General features: G+C 49.5%; 1 protein-coding gene across 3 annotated transcripts in view; it reads left to right on the top strand.

Moving 5' to 3' along the window:
• Positions 1-16,560, top strand: part of LCK (LCK proto-oncogene, Src family tyrosine kinase) — a 35,575-nt gene that overhangs the window by 5,470 nt on the left and 13,545 nt on the right. For 2 of the 3 annotated variants that reach the window (XR_010917265.1, XM_067533800.1), the window contains exons 1-6: positions 1,565-1,866; positions 13,755-13,861; positions 14,141-14,222; positions 15,394-15,484; positions 15,996-16,094; positions 16,376-16,479. Coding sequence is in view for 2 of the 3 variants with exons in the window: in XM_067533800.1 (XP_067389901.1) it covers positions 13,760-13,861; positions 14,141-14,222; positions 15,394-15,484; positions 15,996-16,094; positions 16,376-16,479 (478 nt within the window). In the remaining variant the exon portion in view is untranslated. Of the gene's footprint in view, positions 1-1,564; positions 1,867-13,754; positions 13,862-14,140; positions 14,223-15,393; positions 15,485-15,995; positions 16,095-16,375; positions 16,480-16,560 lie in introns of those variants that run through there. The other variant, XM_067533801.1, reaches the window with a different exon arrangement.

Here is a 16,560-nt window from a genome sequence, read left to right as displayed (position 1 = left end):
TGTCTGGATGGGAAAGAAAGCATCAGAGCACCTGTTTTAGTCCAGAAACCTTTCCCTCTGGCTTGGTTAACGGTGTTGCCAGATCCTGGGGCAGTGTGGTCCAGTGGCTAGGACACTGGGCTGTGACTTTGAGCAGAGCTGTGTTCACGTGGTGCCTGTGACCCTGCCTAGGTCACTTCCCCTCTGTTTCCACCCCCAGCTCTTTGTCTTCCTTGTCCATTTAGAGGGCAAGCGCTTCAGGGCAGGGACTGCCTCTTGCTAGGTGTATGTACAGCACCAAGCACAATGTGGGTCATTGGTGCTACTGTGAAATAAAGGATCATTGTGAGGCCTAGCAGACAGCAGCTGGGCTGCACCAAGAGGAACAAAGGCTTCACCTAAGGTTTAACTCTACCAGCTCAGCAAGTGTTAACAGCTGCACGGCCTTATCTACTCTGGCCTTTTAGAATGCATTAGCAAATACAACACTCCTCTCTCTCTCTCTCTCTCTCTCTCTCTCTCTCTCTCTCTCTCTCTCTCTCTCTCTCTCTCTCTCTCTCTCTCTCTCTCTGGCCTTGTCCCCAGGAGGCAATGTCTGAGCAATCAGATTAGCAGCTGAGCAAGGGCTGAACTTGCTCTGTTCCTGTCCACACTTCCAGCTAATCCAGGTGCAGCCCCTTTGGGTCTACCCTATAACATGACTGCTGACAACCATGTTATACTATGTAGTGTAGACAAGGCCTGTGTGTCCACAGGTATTACTGGTCATTTATACGGTGGTCTAAACGCCTCCATTGCACTAGGCACTGTACACAGACGCTAGAATCATGGTGGGGATAAAGACGTTTCCCATATAAGCAGTGGAAGGAAGGTACAGTGGTTAGGGAACTAGTCGAGGACCCAGGTTCAGTTCCCTGCTCTGCTACAGACTCCCAGCGTCACCTTGGGTAAGTCACTTAGTCTCTTTGTCCCTCATTTCCCCATGAGGCATGATATTAATTATTATTATCACTGTATTATTTGTATTATTGTAGAGTCTAGAAGCCCCCACCATGGACCAGGGCCCCACTGTGCTAGGAGCTGTACAGACACAGAACACAAAGTTGGTCCCTGCTGACAATCTAAGTATGGCCCTTTCCCTACTTCACAGGGGCATTGTGAGGATAAACCCCATGAAGACTGTGACGTGCTCGGAGATGATAGGGACAGGGACCATATAGAACCATCGACAGATTGCCAGTTACTGCACAGACTGACCAGCTCCTAGCCATCACGGTGACCAGTACCTAGTTTTCGGGGGAGGGAGGGTCTAAAATGTTTTTTTTTCTTTCTTCTCCGTTTGCCCTGCTGCGATGTACGGCATTTGAGCTCACCGCCCAATGAGAACACAAAAACCATTTTCTTAACACCCTCTCCACAGAAGACCAGTGTAGAGCGACTGCAGGGGTTGGGAGCTGATTACCCCACTCAGGGCTTCCCTGGGGTCCCTGGAGACACCTGTGTAAATGTCATGCACATAACATCCACGCAATGTGGTTTACGGTGCCACGTAGTACCAGCAGCTTTCATCTCTGGAGCCACTAGTCCAGGGCTGGCAGGAAACCTCTGAGTTTCTCATTAGCTCTGTTCATTTTGTGGTTATAGCAAGTGCTGAGAACAGATCATCGTTTGCTTCTGATACATCAGAAGGCAGGAAATCAGGAAAAACAGACACAGAGTGAGAACAAGCACGCTTGCAATTCCCTGATGTGAAGGACGGTTTGGCTGCCCTCTGGGAGCTGCGAGCACTAGCTCTGGACGAAGAGGATGGACGTTATAATGTGACCGGGACGGTAGTTCTGGCCATGGGAATCTGAGAGCAGCTGGTCTCCACTTCACTGTAGACAGGTAAGGGACGGGCAGGGCCCAGGAACAGACCCTGTCTGAAAGGGAATGGTGTCCTGGGCTGGGGCGGGAGTCAGGGATTGAGGGAGTCTGTGCCGGCTCTTTCAGAGACCCGCTCGGGGAGCCAAGGTTTCTTTGGGGAACGACGACCCCCAAACGATACCACTTGCCTCTTTGGAGGGAGTGAAGTGAGCACTTCAGTGCGTTCCTTGGATAGAGGCTGGGAAATGGGTCTAACCGTCCAGGGTCTGTCCCTCTGGTGTCTGGGTGATACATTTTGGGAGTCTATCTCCTTGGCCTCTCTCTCGGTGCCTTTGGTCTCCGTGGGGGATCACTGTGTTGGTTTGGGGATGTGCAGACCGACAGACCCACATTTTAGTCTGAGTCGGTCACGTACAGACTCCTGAGTTGCTCCCTCCAACCAAACCTTCTTCTAACTGCCCTGTTTTCCCAAATACTAGCGGGCAAACTGGGCATCTGGTGACTCCAGTGCCCCAAAAGCTCTGACTTCCAGGACAAAACTGGGAGATATTTCCTGAGCCATCAGCCTTGAAAACTGGACTGAGAATATGCTGGAGGGAGCGTCTGTTTGCTGATGGGTTAGTTTGTCCCTCAGAGCAGCTCTTTGAGATGCTCTGAGTCTCAAGCAGCAGGGAAAATCCATCTCTGCAGTGAAAAGTTACTGGAGTACTTCTGAATTATATTGTTCGGTGGCTCAGCTGTGAAATTTTGGTGCAGGGCTGTCTGCTTGCCTCGCCTCAAATCCATTGTGGCTGCAGAAAGAGCTCAGACGGTGTCCCATTCCCTTCTAAGACGCATCCTTCAATACCTAGTTAGAGCAGTCTGGCACTTTGCTCGGCTAGAATCACCCCCAGAGGACCCACAAGGACCCAGAGAGGAACCCAAGAGGCAAAGGTCAGGATGCTTGGAACAGAGCCGTTAGGGCCTGCATGTGCTGGCACTGGGCTGGCCGGTCACATGAAACACAAGGGTCACCCCAGTGGGCTGGTCAGCAGTGACCGGGCTGAGAGTTTGCTTTTGTGGGGCGTGACGACACTGTTGGATACCGCGTGTTCATTCTTGTGGCCGCCAGCTCCTGCCACGCATGTGGAGTCAGGGCTGTGAGCTGAGAGGCTGGAGCGTTATTATAGAAGCCTGGAATATTTTCAGAGATGAGGGTTCCACTGTCCTTTTCATAATACCTATCCCCCAATGCCCCTGACCCACCCACGGACCCACTCATGCTTCTCCCAAACTGAGTGGCCCAAAACCATGAGAGGAAAATTTGCACACACGCATGCACACAAACATGCACAGCTATACAAACATGTGCAAACACAGACTGAAAGCCAGACACAGAAGAACAAATGCAGACTCACAAACAGAAGCACACAATCATGCAGTCACTGAGACACAAATATGCACAGAGAAAGCCTAGACCTACGCACAGACGCAAGCACACAGAGCCAAACTCTTGACCAGCTACCGACGTACACAGGCAGACTGACCCATTCAGTCCCACAGACACACAAACATACACTCGCAGACAAAATCCCTAGAGAGACACATAGACACAAACACACAAAGGCAAATGAGTGCAGACACACACATGCGGACTGACGCAAATGTTCTGTCACAGAGACAAAAACAGCTACCAAAGAGAGACAAAAACAACTTCACACACAAAAAATCATGGCTGTCCTCAGGTGTTGCTCAGATGACACAGATTCTTTCGGTGGAAATTTTTTTGTGGCTTAAGCATGAACACCTCCTACCCCACCCAGGATTCTTGTGGGAAGGTAAAAACACAACTCTGGCATCTTTTGCCTTTTGCAGATGCATCATATTTTAAATGCTTGATGTTATCTCCAAGCAATGGTATTTGGGACAGTTTGAGTTTTTTCTTCCACGAGGGTGGAAATTTCGTTTTATTTTATTTGTTTCCTTCTTGTTAATGGGAGACACAAGATGCTAAACATCCCTGTGACGTCAACAGGCCCTAGGATGCCATGTACAATACAACGAGAGAGCGAGCGCCTCGTACATTTCCCTGTACCCCTCTTTGGAAGCGACTCTGCCCAAGGCAGCAATCGGCCTCAGTCCTTTGGGCTTCTTTAGGAAGCAAAGGCCTGAAAGCATTTTTCTTTAGGTAGGTACAAATGCTGAATTGGTGCAGCTGTAGCTTTGATGAAGATGCTCTAAACCGACAGGAAAGAGTTTCTCCACCTTCGCGAGAGGCGGTAGCTATCTCCTGCTGACATAGCGCTGTCTACGCACAGGGGGTTAAGTCGGTATAACTATGTCACTGAGGGCTGTGGATTTTTCACACCCCTGAACGACATAGTAAGTGCACAGTGTAGACCTGGCTTTTTAAACCTTGGAAATATGGGTAATTTCTTCCTGGTCTTGGTAAAGGATTTGTTGTGGGTGTCGGAGATGCAGATTAGGAGTTTTGTCTGCCTTAATTGACAAGATTTAGAGAGGATTTAGCCCAAGTGTTAAATAGGTGATAATGAAAAACAGACAAACCCCAGAGAGTTTAAAACATCCTGGGGGGGAGGGGGGAGAGACAGACTTCCCCTCTCAAGCCCTGCCTAGACTCAAACTTTATCAAGAGTTCAAGACACATTGTTCCCTCATGCTCCCCCACCCCTTCTAAACACAGCACTCCCTCAATCATGTGTTGCTTGTGACAGAAGTCAGGGCAGGGCAGTGCCTGTCACCCCAGTCCTTCTCGACCTATTTACACACTGTGGGCCGCATCCAACACTACCCGTATGGCCCTGAGGATGTCACATGGGCCGCAGCTGCGTGCTGATTGGGCTACAAGCAGCCCGTGGGCCGCAGGTTGAGAACCGCTGCTCTAAGCTGTAATCTACAGTCAGCTTGGGTTGAGCTGCATGATTCATGTGCAGTTCATCTGTGGTGGTGCCAATGGGGCAGAACCATGATGCAGTGCTGCTGTTCCACAATTACCCAGAAATGCCGCAAAGGTGGCTCTTTCTTGTTCAGTTTTCACTTCTTTGGTATTTGTGATATCAAAATTCTGGGAGTTTTCCAGCCATCACTAGAGACTTCCAGGGTAGACAAGACCTAAAATGTTAATGTTAAAAACCCCCAAGCCAAAAAAAAAAAAAAAGTATTTGAAAGGGGAGCAGGGAAGCTTTGAGCCTTTTCTCTCTGAAGCAAAAAAAGGGCACAATGATCTCCAATATTTTTCCACTTTCCAGGTCTCCTTTAAGAAACAGCCCTTCTAAGTGCAATTAGCTTCTCTGAAACTTGGAAGCCAAGTGACAAAGATTTCGCCAACCCATCTTTGCTCTCCACTGCTTTTGGACAGGGGCATCCGTTTAGTTTCTGACAACACGGGTTTCTGTTTTAACCATACCTATTTAATGTATAGACTTCAATTAACAGCCAGCTCGCCAGCCAGCAAGATCAAGTGTAACTTTTAAAATCGACACAATAGTAAAAGTCGACAGTACACTTCCCTGTGCATGAACAAGGGTGTGTATACACATACATTCACACACCCCACATAGATCTACACGCACACACAGGCCCCGATCCTGCAATCAGAGCCATGCGGTTGACCTCTGTGCCTCCTAAGGCTTGGACCTTGACTTCCAGGGGTCCATCTGCCCGGGTGCAAGGGTCTGTTGTATAGGTCCCATTGCAGGATCAGGACCGTGGACACAATCACATACACATTCCGTTACACAGACATATAGGCACACAGCCACATGCCCACAACAAAACCTACGCTGCAGCTGTGCTAAGGACACAACAGAAATGAACCCTTGGAAGTTCAGTTAGCTGAGCACTGCATTCTCGCTTCCCAAGCCAAGTTCACACAAGGAGCCCAGTCCAATATCCACTGAAGTCAATGACAAATCTCCCATTGGCTCCAGTACAGCAGGATCCAGCCCAGGGCTGAATCCATAGGCCAGAATCGATAAAGTAGGAGGACTGGCTAATGCAGGCCCTAGGACTCCTATTTGGTGTGTGCATTCAATGGAATCTGTGCTGGTTCATTCTAACGCCTCCGATCCTCCCAGAGATGTTGTCTAAGAAGATTCGAAACCATTTGCAGAGGTACCCGTGGAGGCCTCACACTCCTAACCACGAGAGGTGCTGGGATTGCTCAGTGCAAGTCACCATTTTACTGATGCTTCCCAGCCCACGGAGGTGTCCTCATTCAACTGCATTCAGCTGCTACTTGCCTTTAGGGGAATTAGCTATAAAGGAGTTCAGGAGAGCTGTCGGTTTCTCAAGGAGACAATATTAAATGCACAGCTGCAAACTATCCCAATGCAAAGGAAAGATAGGAAGAATAGCAAGAGGCCAGAATGGCGGCAGCAGGAGCTCTTTAATGACCTGAAAATCAAAAAGGAATCCTAGAGAAATTGGAAACATGGGCAAATTGCTAAGGAGGAGTACGAAAGAATAGCGTGAGCATGGAGGGACAAAATCAGAAAGTCTAAGGCAACAAATGAGTTGTACCTAGCAAGGGACATAAAAGGCCCTAAGAAGAGATTCTATAAATACATTGGGAGCAAGAGAAAGATGAAGAAAAGCATAGATCCTCTACTTAGCGGGGAAGGGAGAGCGAATAGCAAGGAAGCTGAGGTGTTTAACGGCTATTGTGCTTCAGTCTTCACTAAAAAAAGTTAATGGTGACCAGATACTCACACAATTAATATTATCATCAAGGGGGAAGGAACACAAGCCAAAATAGGAAACAAAGAGGTTAAAGAATATTTCAGTAAGTTAGATTAGGGGTTTCCAACCAGGGCTCCATGGGGGGTATGCAGAGGTCTTCCACGGGGCACATCAACTCATCTAGATATTTGCCTAGTTTTACAACAAAAAGCACTACCGAATTCAGTACAAACAAAAATTTCATACAGACAATGGTTTGTTTATACTGCTCTATATACTATACACTGAAATGTATGTACGGTATTTGTATTCCGGTTAATTGATTTTGTAATGATATGGTACAATGAGAAAGCAAGCAATTGTTCAGTAATAGTGTGCTGGGACACTTTTGTATTTTTATGTCGGATTTTGTACGCACGTAGTTTTTAAGTGAGGTGAAACTTAAGGTACGCAAGAGAAATCAGACTCCTGAAAGGGGTACAGTAGTCTGGAAAGGTTGAGAGCCACTGAGTTAGATGCATTCAAATCAGCAGGGCCTGATGAAACTCACCCTATGGTACTTAAACAACTAGCTGAAGCAATCTCAGAACCATTTGCCATTATCTTCGTGAACGCCTGGAGGATGAGTGAGGTCCCAAAGGACTGGAGAAGGGTAAAAATAGCACCTATCTTTTAAATGGAGAACACAGAGGACCTGGGAATGATAGATCAGTCGGTCTAATTTTGGTACCTGGAAAGGTACTGGAACAAATTATTAAAACAATCCATTTGTGGGCACTCAGAGGATAATAGAGTTTTCAGGAATAGCCAGCATGGATTTGTCAAGAACAAATCAGGCCAAACCAACCTAATTTCCTCTTTTGAAAGGGTTAGTGGTCTAGTGGATGGGGTGAAGCCGTAGACGTGATCCATCTTGATATTAGTTAGGCTTTTGACATGGTCCCACTTGGCATTCCTCAAACTAGGGAATATTGTCTAGATTAAATTAACATAAGGTGGCTGTACAAGTGGTTGAAAGACTGTACTCCAAGAGGAGTTATCAATGGTCCACAGTCAAATAGACATAGCTAGTGGGGTCATACAGGGGTCAGTCCTAGGTCCAGTACTAGTCAATATTTTTATGAATGACTTGGATAATGGAGTAGAGAGTGTGATTTTAAAATTTGAAGATGATACCAAGCTGGGAGGGGTTGCACTTTGGGGGACAGAATTAGAATTCAAAACAACCTTGACAAATTGGAGAATTGGCCTGAAATCAACAAGATGAAATTCAATACTAACAAGTGCAACCTACTTCACTTAGGAAGGAAAAATTAGCTACAAAATGGAGAATAACAGGCTAGGTGGTACTACTGCTGGAAAAGATCTGGGGGTTATAGTGAATCACCAATTGAATAGGAGTCAACAATGTGATACAGTTGTGAAAAAGGCTAATATTCGGGGTGTGAATTAACAGAAGAGTTGTATGTAAGACATGGGAGGTAATTGTCCTGCTCCGCTCAGCACTGGGGAGGCGTCATCTGGAGAACAAATTCTGGGTGCGACACTTTAAAAAGGATGGGGACAAATTGGAGAGAGTCCAGAGGAGAGCAACAAAAACGATAAAAGGTTTAGAAAATCCTATAAGAAAAGGCAAAAAACTGGGCATGTTTAGTCTTAAGAAAAGAAGATTGTGGGAGGTTCTGCTGACAGTCTTCAACTATGGACAAAAAGGATTGTGATCAATTGTTCTGCAGATCTGCTGTAGGTTGGACAAAGAATAATGGGCTTAATGGGCCGCGAGGGAGATTTAGGTTAGCTATTAGGAAAAAAGCTTTCTAATTATTAGTGTATTTGTACTCTGGAACAGGCTTCCAAGGGAGGCTGTGGAATCTTCAACACTGGAGGTTTTTAAGAACAGGTTGGACAAACCCCTGTCAGGGATGGTCTAGGTTTACTTGATCCTGCCTCAGCGGAGGGGGCTGGGCTAGATGACCTCTCGAGGTCCCTTCCAGCCCGACATTTCTATGATCCTATGATTTATACAAAAGCAGGAGGCTTTTGAAATGGCTCTGTGGCAAGTTTGATCCTTTCTCCGTGCAAAGCAAGTATGGAGGAGAATATTTAAAATGGGCAAAACTCTTTGAAAAGAACCAAAAGAGAGTAAAAAATACTAGTAATATTTATTTCTGTCATCGTTACTGAGTTAATAGAACGTAGCTGGCAGCTTGGAAAACCTCCTGCTTTCCCGTGGGTTCGGATGGCAGTTGAATTCTCTCCATCATCAGTGGTCTGATTTCCAATGAACACAATGGATAAGGCCCCTGGCTGACAAGGCACCAGCTTCCCAGTTTTTTATTAATGATTCTTTTCTATGATATTTAACCCTTTATAGCTAGTTACTCTTCTCGGCATCTGTAAAACTGGAGTTTTCATAGTCATAGAGTATAAGGCCAGAAGGCACTACTACGCCGTCCTCTCTGAACTCCTGTATATCACGGGCCATTAACCACCATCCAGCCATCCCACCACCAGAATCAGATCAAGCTGTTATAGCCCTCAGGAGACCAAACTGCTAGATGCCACAGGCAGAGGACAGGAAGGACCAAGGTGAACCAGTCCGCAAGGCCTCCACCACAGCAGGAAATTGATACAGCGAGATATACCCAGAGAATCCTGGCAAGTGACCCGGGCTCCATGCTGCAGAGAAAGATTAAAAAAAAAACAAACCCAAGGTCCCTGCCAATCCGACCTAGGGGGAAATTCCTTCTTGACCCTTTGTATATGATCATCAGTTAGACCCAGAGCATGTGAGCAAGACCCTCCAGCTAGGCACATGAGAGAGAGAATTGTAGGCATATGAGAGAGAGCATCAGCCCACTTCAGCCAGTGTCCCATCTTTTCACCTAAGTACGCTGGGGGAGATTTTTGAGGGCACAAAGGAAAAGCAGGTGTCTGGGTCCCATTGAAAGTTGCTGGGTGTTGGGTGCTTAACAGCTGTTTGTGCCTTTGTGACTCTCCCTCGCTTTTTAAGCATGCTGCATGCTGAAAAAGACTTGAGCACAGGGCTGCATGAGAGGGGGGGGCAAGAACAATTACAAAGGAGCTACGCGCACAGCTGCACCACGTGGTTTAAGAACAAAAGCGCTTGCTGCTATAACAGCTCAAGGTTAGCGTTTTCAAATGCGGCTTCTGATTTCGAGGGCCCCAGCCTGAGACATCTGCGTCCCAGTGTGGCGTGTACACAGCCCCTCTTGGCGTCATTTCCAGCTGCGGGTGCTCAGCCCCACTGAAGAGCTGGCCCCAGGTGTCTCCAGTTGGGTTCCCAAGAAAGAAAGCATCCAAAATAAGTGGTCGCTTTGATACAAATGCACAGGGACGCAGAGCACAACCTGGGAAAAACCAGTTCACAGGCCAGAGCCTCAGCGGGTGTTAATCACAAGGCGGCCAACTCTCACAATTGTATCTCAAGTTGTGTGATATTTACTATTCTTAAAGTCCCGTGTTGTGAAATCCTGATATTACATGACAATCTCAGGTTTTATTAAAAACGAACAAAAAAACGGACACGTTTGTAAGTTTCATGGTTGCAGAAAAAAAGCCTGCAAATGTGAAGTAAGTAATCCCTAAAGATTCAGAAACCCAAAAGGCAAAAAAAAAACCTCTTGATTTTTAAGCCAATCTCATGAGATTTAGGGGCCGGATTCATGATTTTGGAACGCTCGGGGTTGACAACAGTGACACTGTCAGTGGAGCTGTACCAGCTGAGGTGCTTGCCCTTCCATTCCAGCCCAAAATGCTTTGCCAATTTAAATAATACCAATGTGAAGTGAAAGGGAAACTGTCAATTTAAAAAAACACATTTCAGTCTAAAGGCTTTTCCCTTGCTGTTGTTACAAGTAACATCTAAGATTAGTAGAGCTGAGATGTGCTAGAGAGAAAATAATTCCCTAGGCCTGATTTTGCATCCCAGTTGATGTAAATGGAGCTATGCTGGTGCGAAACCAGTTTGACTGAGTGGAGAATCAAGCGGCCTCTATCTTTTCAGATTGTTCACTTTCCTGGGGTTTCACACTATAGCAAATGGCGAGGGGGGGGGGGGGCTCTGGGGCTGGTGTATTACCTGCTACTGCTCTTAACGCATTATTACAAACTGACTAGCTATAAGAGGACTTTGTCTCTTTAAAGTTAAAGCAGAGGGAGAAGGAAATTAAGAAGCTGGAGCCAGGGCTAAATGATATATTTTCAGATGAGGAATGGAAAACATGGTGAGCTGATGAGATGGCAAGATACAGGCAGGTTGTTCCAGAGCGCAGAGCTAGTGACAAGGTTATATGCAAAGTGTAAATGCCCAGACAAGGTGCACGCACTGAGAGGGAAAGGCTGGTCTAGTGGTTAGCGCACTAACTAGATTTGATTCCCTGCTGTGCCACAGATGCCCTGTGTGGCTTCTGGCAAGTCATTTAGTCTCTCTGAGCCTCAGTTCCCTATTCCCAGAGAACATTACCAGGCCAGTGCAGGCATGGGAGAGCTGTATGACGCTAGGACTTCCCGCCACAGTACCTCTTACACGCCCACTCGAAATTAACAAAGCTGACGTGCTTTATTAAAGGAGCCACCGCTCATCTAGCCTGGGCATTTCTCTCGCGCCCGTCGCAGTTAAACGCAAGGCCTCAAAGACTGGCAAGGCCCCTCAGCACGAAGACCAAGCTCTCTGAATAAACACGCGCTAGGACCCAGTGCCTGTGAGGTTCAGCACTCACTCACCCTTCGCGGATTTCAAAGGGAGCTGGGGGCGCTTGGCACCATGCGGGGCAGACCAATGGTTGTGGGCTGACCTTTCCAGACTGACTCACGGGGCGGCTTTCCCCCAGATTTATGCGGTGCTCAGCATTTGCGATGGCAGCGTTTCCCTCTTGCGAAAAGGGTGCTTTCCGCTGGCAAGGCCCACATGTGTTAGCCAGTTCCTGACACGCCCACCTGCTGGTTTTGCTCATACCACGTTTGTATGTGTGCCATCCACATGCCGGGTGTGCACCTCGGAGTTGGTTGTCTCATACGCTGGTCCCAGGTTGGTCTTGCTTCTGGGGCGATTCTGCCCATCCAGCTGATTCTTTATGGCGAGGCACTTATAATGCAAGTGGAAATCATTGAAAAGGGTGGGTGCTCGGCACCTCGGAAGATCACGCCAGTGGTGTCGCAAGTTGAGCGCCTGGAAACAGGAGGCACCCAAAAGTCATGGCCCCATTTGAAAACTTGTCCCAAATACAGAGAGGTTTGGAGTACGGCCTGGGAAAAAAACAACCCCCAAGCCAGTACCTCAGCCAGTAACTCTAGTCCGCCCTTAGCGGATGGTGAAGCTGGAGATGGGAGCAAATGAAGCAGAGGGGTCACCCCAGCCGAGAGAATGTGAAGAATACAACAGGCCTGGGCTGTGGCCATGCTCTGCCTGGACGCCGATGAGAGCACACAAGGCTCAGGTCCCCGAGAGAGGCTTTGAAGAGTCAGAGTCCCAAGGCCGTGCACTCTTGATGGGTCTGCTGGGGCAGCTTGTCTTGTTCCGTCTTCCCAGGGACTTGTTCCTGGAGTCAGGAAGCTCTGTGGGGAATGTGCTCTTCGAGGGCTGAATGGCTGGAATTCATAAACTGTTCTCTGCGTCGGTGTTGATCGTTTGAATGACAGGCAGTTAGCTGGGGTTAATCTGCAGCTGTGCCACCTTGGGCCATGATTTCTGTAGGATCTCCTGGGCTATGCAGGCCTAAGCTAGGTCAGCACCTGGAGGGGAGACATGCGGTAACCCTGGCGCTTTAGGAGGTGGAGTTTGTTCACCTTTGTCCTGGCATAGTGTGAAGGGCCCTGGCGTGCTGTATTTAGGCATATCATCTAGGACCTGCTGGCTTATGGTCATTAAAGAGCCCATCGTAGGGATGTTTGGCCCAATGTCCTATCTAGATTCCAACGTGGATAACTCAATTCGGCCTCCCTAAATACCCTCTGTAGTTCCAGTTCCATCACTTCCTGTCCTAAACTCTTGAGCAGTATTGCTGTAGTCTGATAAATGACGGCTGGGTGCAACCCCAGAGGGGGCTGCCTTTCTGTGGTGGCAGGTGAGAGGGAGACGACAATGTTAATATATCAAACTGTGACGTCTACCAAGCACTTTGCGTTGCTCGGGGTGGGAAGTGCTGTTGAAATGGAAGAGGGTATTACCACGGATTCACCCCCCTTCGCTCCTCAGACAGACGGAGCTAATTATTGTGTGTGTGTGGAGGGGCGTGCATGTAACCCACCAGTCAATTCGCTGTGTCCTTCTGTGCCCAGTGCGCAGTGGATGAGAACAGAGACGATGCGTAACTGTTGATAGTGGGGGGGGGGCACAATTTAAAGGTGCTGGTGGTATGCAGAGGGGTTCAGGGCAGGGCATATAAACCTTGGCAGAAATCGGGGGTGGTGGGAGGACGTGGGGACATGCCTCTGGATGAGAATCTGTGTGCAGCCACCCGCTGTAGCGCCTGTCTCCTTGCTGTAAAGACTCATGCGAGACTCTCCCAGCCCTTTGCGCATCCTGCATGAGGGCTGGTCACGGTCACGCTCTGGGGAGCTTGAGAGACTGCTCCTCCGGGGGGACACATGTTACACTGGTGAAGTGGCCTGTGCCTTTAAGGGCTGAACTTCCAAGAAAGAGAGGCTGGGTGGGGCACTGGGAAGCTCTTGTTGTGGTGCACAGTCAGTTGGAACCGGGCACACAATACAGGGGGAGCTCTTGCAAGTACCTTAAGCACTGCGCGATGACTGAAGACCACACATCAACCTAGAACGAGAGGTGAGGCCCAGGGGCATATTTCCTCCTAAAACCTGCCCTGGGCGGGGTTGGCCCCATGCTGCACCTCAGCCCCACGACTGAGCCCCATGCCTATAAAAGGGGGAAACATCCCCTGCAGCTCTGTCCTGCTCTCCATGGCCGCCTGGGTGGTTTGATGCAGGAACTGAGTTTCCTCAAGGAGCCGACACCTAGTTCTTCCCTGGCCCCTGGGGTCTAGTGCTACTGAGACCTCCTCCTTCAAAACCAGGGAAGAGGCTGGATTCCCACCCGGACCTTGATACTTGTGGCAAGTCTGTCAGCTGCATTCCAGGGACCTGCCCGTTTGCATTTGGTTTGTGCTCGGATATTCAGGTCCTTCCGGGTGAGGAGGGAAAACCTGGACCTTCCTTTTTCACAACCCCTTGCACTCGGCCCCCTCTTCCTGCAGGGACCATGGGCTGTTGCTGCAGTTCTGACTATGACGAAGACTGGATCGAAAACATCGACATCTGTGAGCACTGCAATTACCCCATAGACCCGGATAGTAAACCCCAGGTGAGGAGGATGGGGGAGAGCTCACCTTTCATAACAGCACCGGGGGGGGACACTTTCCATAGGGACCGTGCCCTTTTGGACTGGAAGAAATGTCCATACTTTAGGCTAAGACTTGCAGTGGCTAGATGGAAGGGAAGCCCTTGGTAATGCCCTGCAGGGGAGGAAGTGAAACTGAGAGGATGGTGTAAGGGAGCGACTGGAAGAAGATGGGTGTGGGGAAGGGAGTTCCTTCTAGAAGAGAAAAACCCCCTTCAACCTGGCCTCTTTTCTTCCCTCCAGAGGCTGATACGCAATGGCTCCGAGGTGCGCGATCCTTTGGTGTCCTATGAAATTTCTTCTCCGCCCTGCTCTCCTATGCAAGGTGAGGTCGAAAGGCCGGTCCCCGCAGACCAGAACACTAAGGGGATGCTGCCCAAACTCGCTGAGTCACCAGCTGTTCCTGTGCCATGAGAGGTCCCCAGTGCATTTGAGTCAGTCCCAGCTAGTGGAACAATAGCACATCCAAGGGAAAGGAAAATTGCATGTTAGCAAAGCGGCTCCCAAAGGTGAAATCCTTCCAATAACTCACCCGTTGCCATCAATCCACTCATGGAAACACCTTGAGCCGGACCCTCTCTTGCCCTGCGCCTTGTGCCATTACTCACCTCCATGCAAAAGGAGGGTAGAATTTTTACTCCCACTTTGCAGAGGTGCAGTAGACAATGCAAGAGGCAGCACGGGGGAGAGTCGAGCCCTTCCTCTTCCTCTCATTCTCTTTGCTTTTCTTCCCTGCTCAGTCATCGGTCTAGCTTGTGTGGATCTAAACTGAGCGCTCTTGGAAGGTGTCTGATCAACAGCTCCCGGGGAGTGGAGTTCTCTCTTGCACATACAGCGCTAGTGCAAGCTTTACCCCAACTAGAGGGGGCTGAAAATGCTCCAGCGGAACACTTCACCAAACGCTGATTCCAAGAAATCCAAACATATTGCGGGAATGTGGCAATTGCATCAGCATTTTTTGTGGGAAATTATCCAAACGTTTCATTTACATTCATGGCCAAAAGAAACACAAAAGTACAAATGAGCAGTGCTACCATGGAGCGTTTGGTTTCCCTAAGGTTGAAATCAAAGATGTTCGGAATATTTTGTTTCATGGAAAATTCTGAGGTTTCACTTTTCCTCCAGATTCAGGGCAGAACCAAATTTCGAAATCTTGGCATTTCCCACAGGTCGGAAATTCTGAATGTCCACCAGTTCTGCCCCCAACCATGTGCTTCGTCCACTCTGACCCAGAGCGGCCACCTCTCAGGCTTTGAACTCTCTGCTGAAACCTCCAATTAGTGCTCTTTGGAAACTGGATCGAGACCTGTCAAACTCATTTAATGGAAGCCACCAAACAGCCGTCAGGCGGCAATGGCTAGCTGTCACTCCTGACAGGGGCTGGGTTCATTTTAGCATCCTGGAGGTGAAAGGCTCCTCAGTCCATTATCAGACCCCTGATGCACCTCGTCTCCGTCCAGCCGCCTCTAAACCAACCGGTTGCTTTTTTTTTCTAGATAAACTGGTGGTAGCTCTGTATGACTATGAACCAACTCATGATGGCGACCTCGGGCTCCAGAAGGGGGAGACGCTCCGACTTCTGGAGGAGTAAGTCTGCTGCCCTTTCCCCCCACGCACAAAGCCACGCATTGGAGATCTACCCGGAGCATGTTCTCTCCAGCCAGCCTTGAAGGCGCATGGGTGGGTCAGGGCTTCCAGAGAAGCACCCGTCAGCGAAGGGCTCTGCTGCCAGCAGATTGCCTGAGTTTTCCTGGTGGGACCCCAGAACCAGAGGCAGGCCAGTCTCCCCGTGCGCTGCTCTCCTGCCTCGGGGTGGGAGAAGGGGATGTGGCTGTATCTAGCGGTAAGCTGCCGGTGAGAGGGAAGCACCCACTGGACAATAACCTACAGGTAAGAAATGGGGGGGACCCTCAAAGGAGCCAGCATCACAGGGCAGTCTTCTACCTTCCTAGCCAGCTGGGAGCATCTTCCCCACGCCAGTCCGAGGGTGAGAATTCATCCACTGTCCTCTTTCTACCAAGGCCTCTCTGCCAGCCGAATCACCCCCTCCCCAGCAGGATCGGAGGGGCTGATGTTCTTTCCTCTGGTCACCTTTCAGGACTGGAGAGTGGTGGAAGGCTCAGTCGCTCACCACTGGCCAGGAAGGCTACATTCCCTACAACTTCGTCGCCAGGGTGAACAGCCTGGAGCCGGAACCGTGAGTCGTCCGGGTTCAATATTCTCCCCCCGCAGCCAGTGCCGCAAGGGGGAAGTCTCAGCCCTGGCCACCTCTGCCCTGAGCCCGGCTGCAGTGCTAGGAAACATACCACCGGCCCTTGGGCCGAGAGCCGGGCTACGTGAGCCCTAATGGGTCCTTGATTCCTGCCCTCCTAGGGAGCCCCGCCACATTAGGAGAGGCCGGGGCATCCCTGGTTGGGTTTCTGCTGGCGTAGGGGCGGGCAGGCCTGTGTGGCACTAACACTGTCTTGGTCCGTGCAGCTGGTTCTTCAAAAACCTCAGCAGGAAGGATGCTGAGCGGCAGCTCCTGGCCTCCGGGAACACCCATGGCTCCTTCCTGATCCGGGAGAGTGAATCCACCAAAGGTAACCTGCAGCCAGTCAGCGGAGAGCCGGGACCTTGCCCCTCTGTGCCCGCCTCCTGCCTGGAGCTCTGCACACACAGCG

Source organism: Emydura macquarii, unplaced genomic scaffold (assembly GCF_026122565.2).
Source record: "Emydura macquarii macquarii isolate MOO-44397 ecotype Brisbane River unplaced genomic scaffold, CSIRO-AGI_Emac_v2 contig_3348, whole genome shotgun sequence".
In the NCBI taxonomy this organism is placed as follows: Eukaryota; Metazoa; Chordata; order Testudines; family Chelidae; genus Emydura; species Emydura macquarii.
Note: the sequence above shows the minus strand (reverse complement) of the source record. Positions and strands in the feature narration are given on the sequence as shown.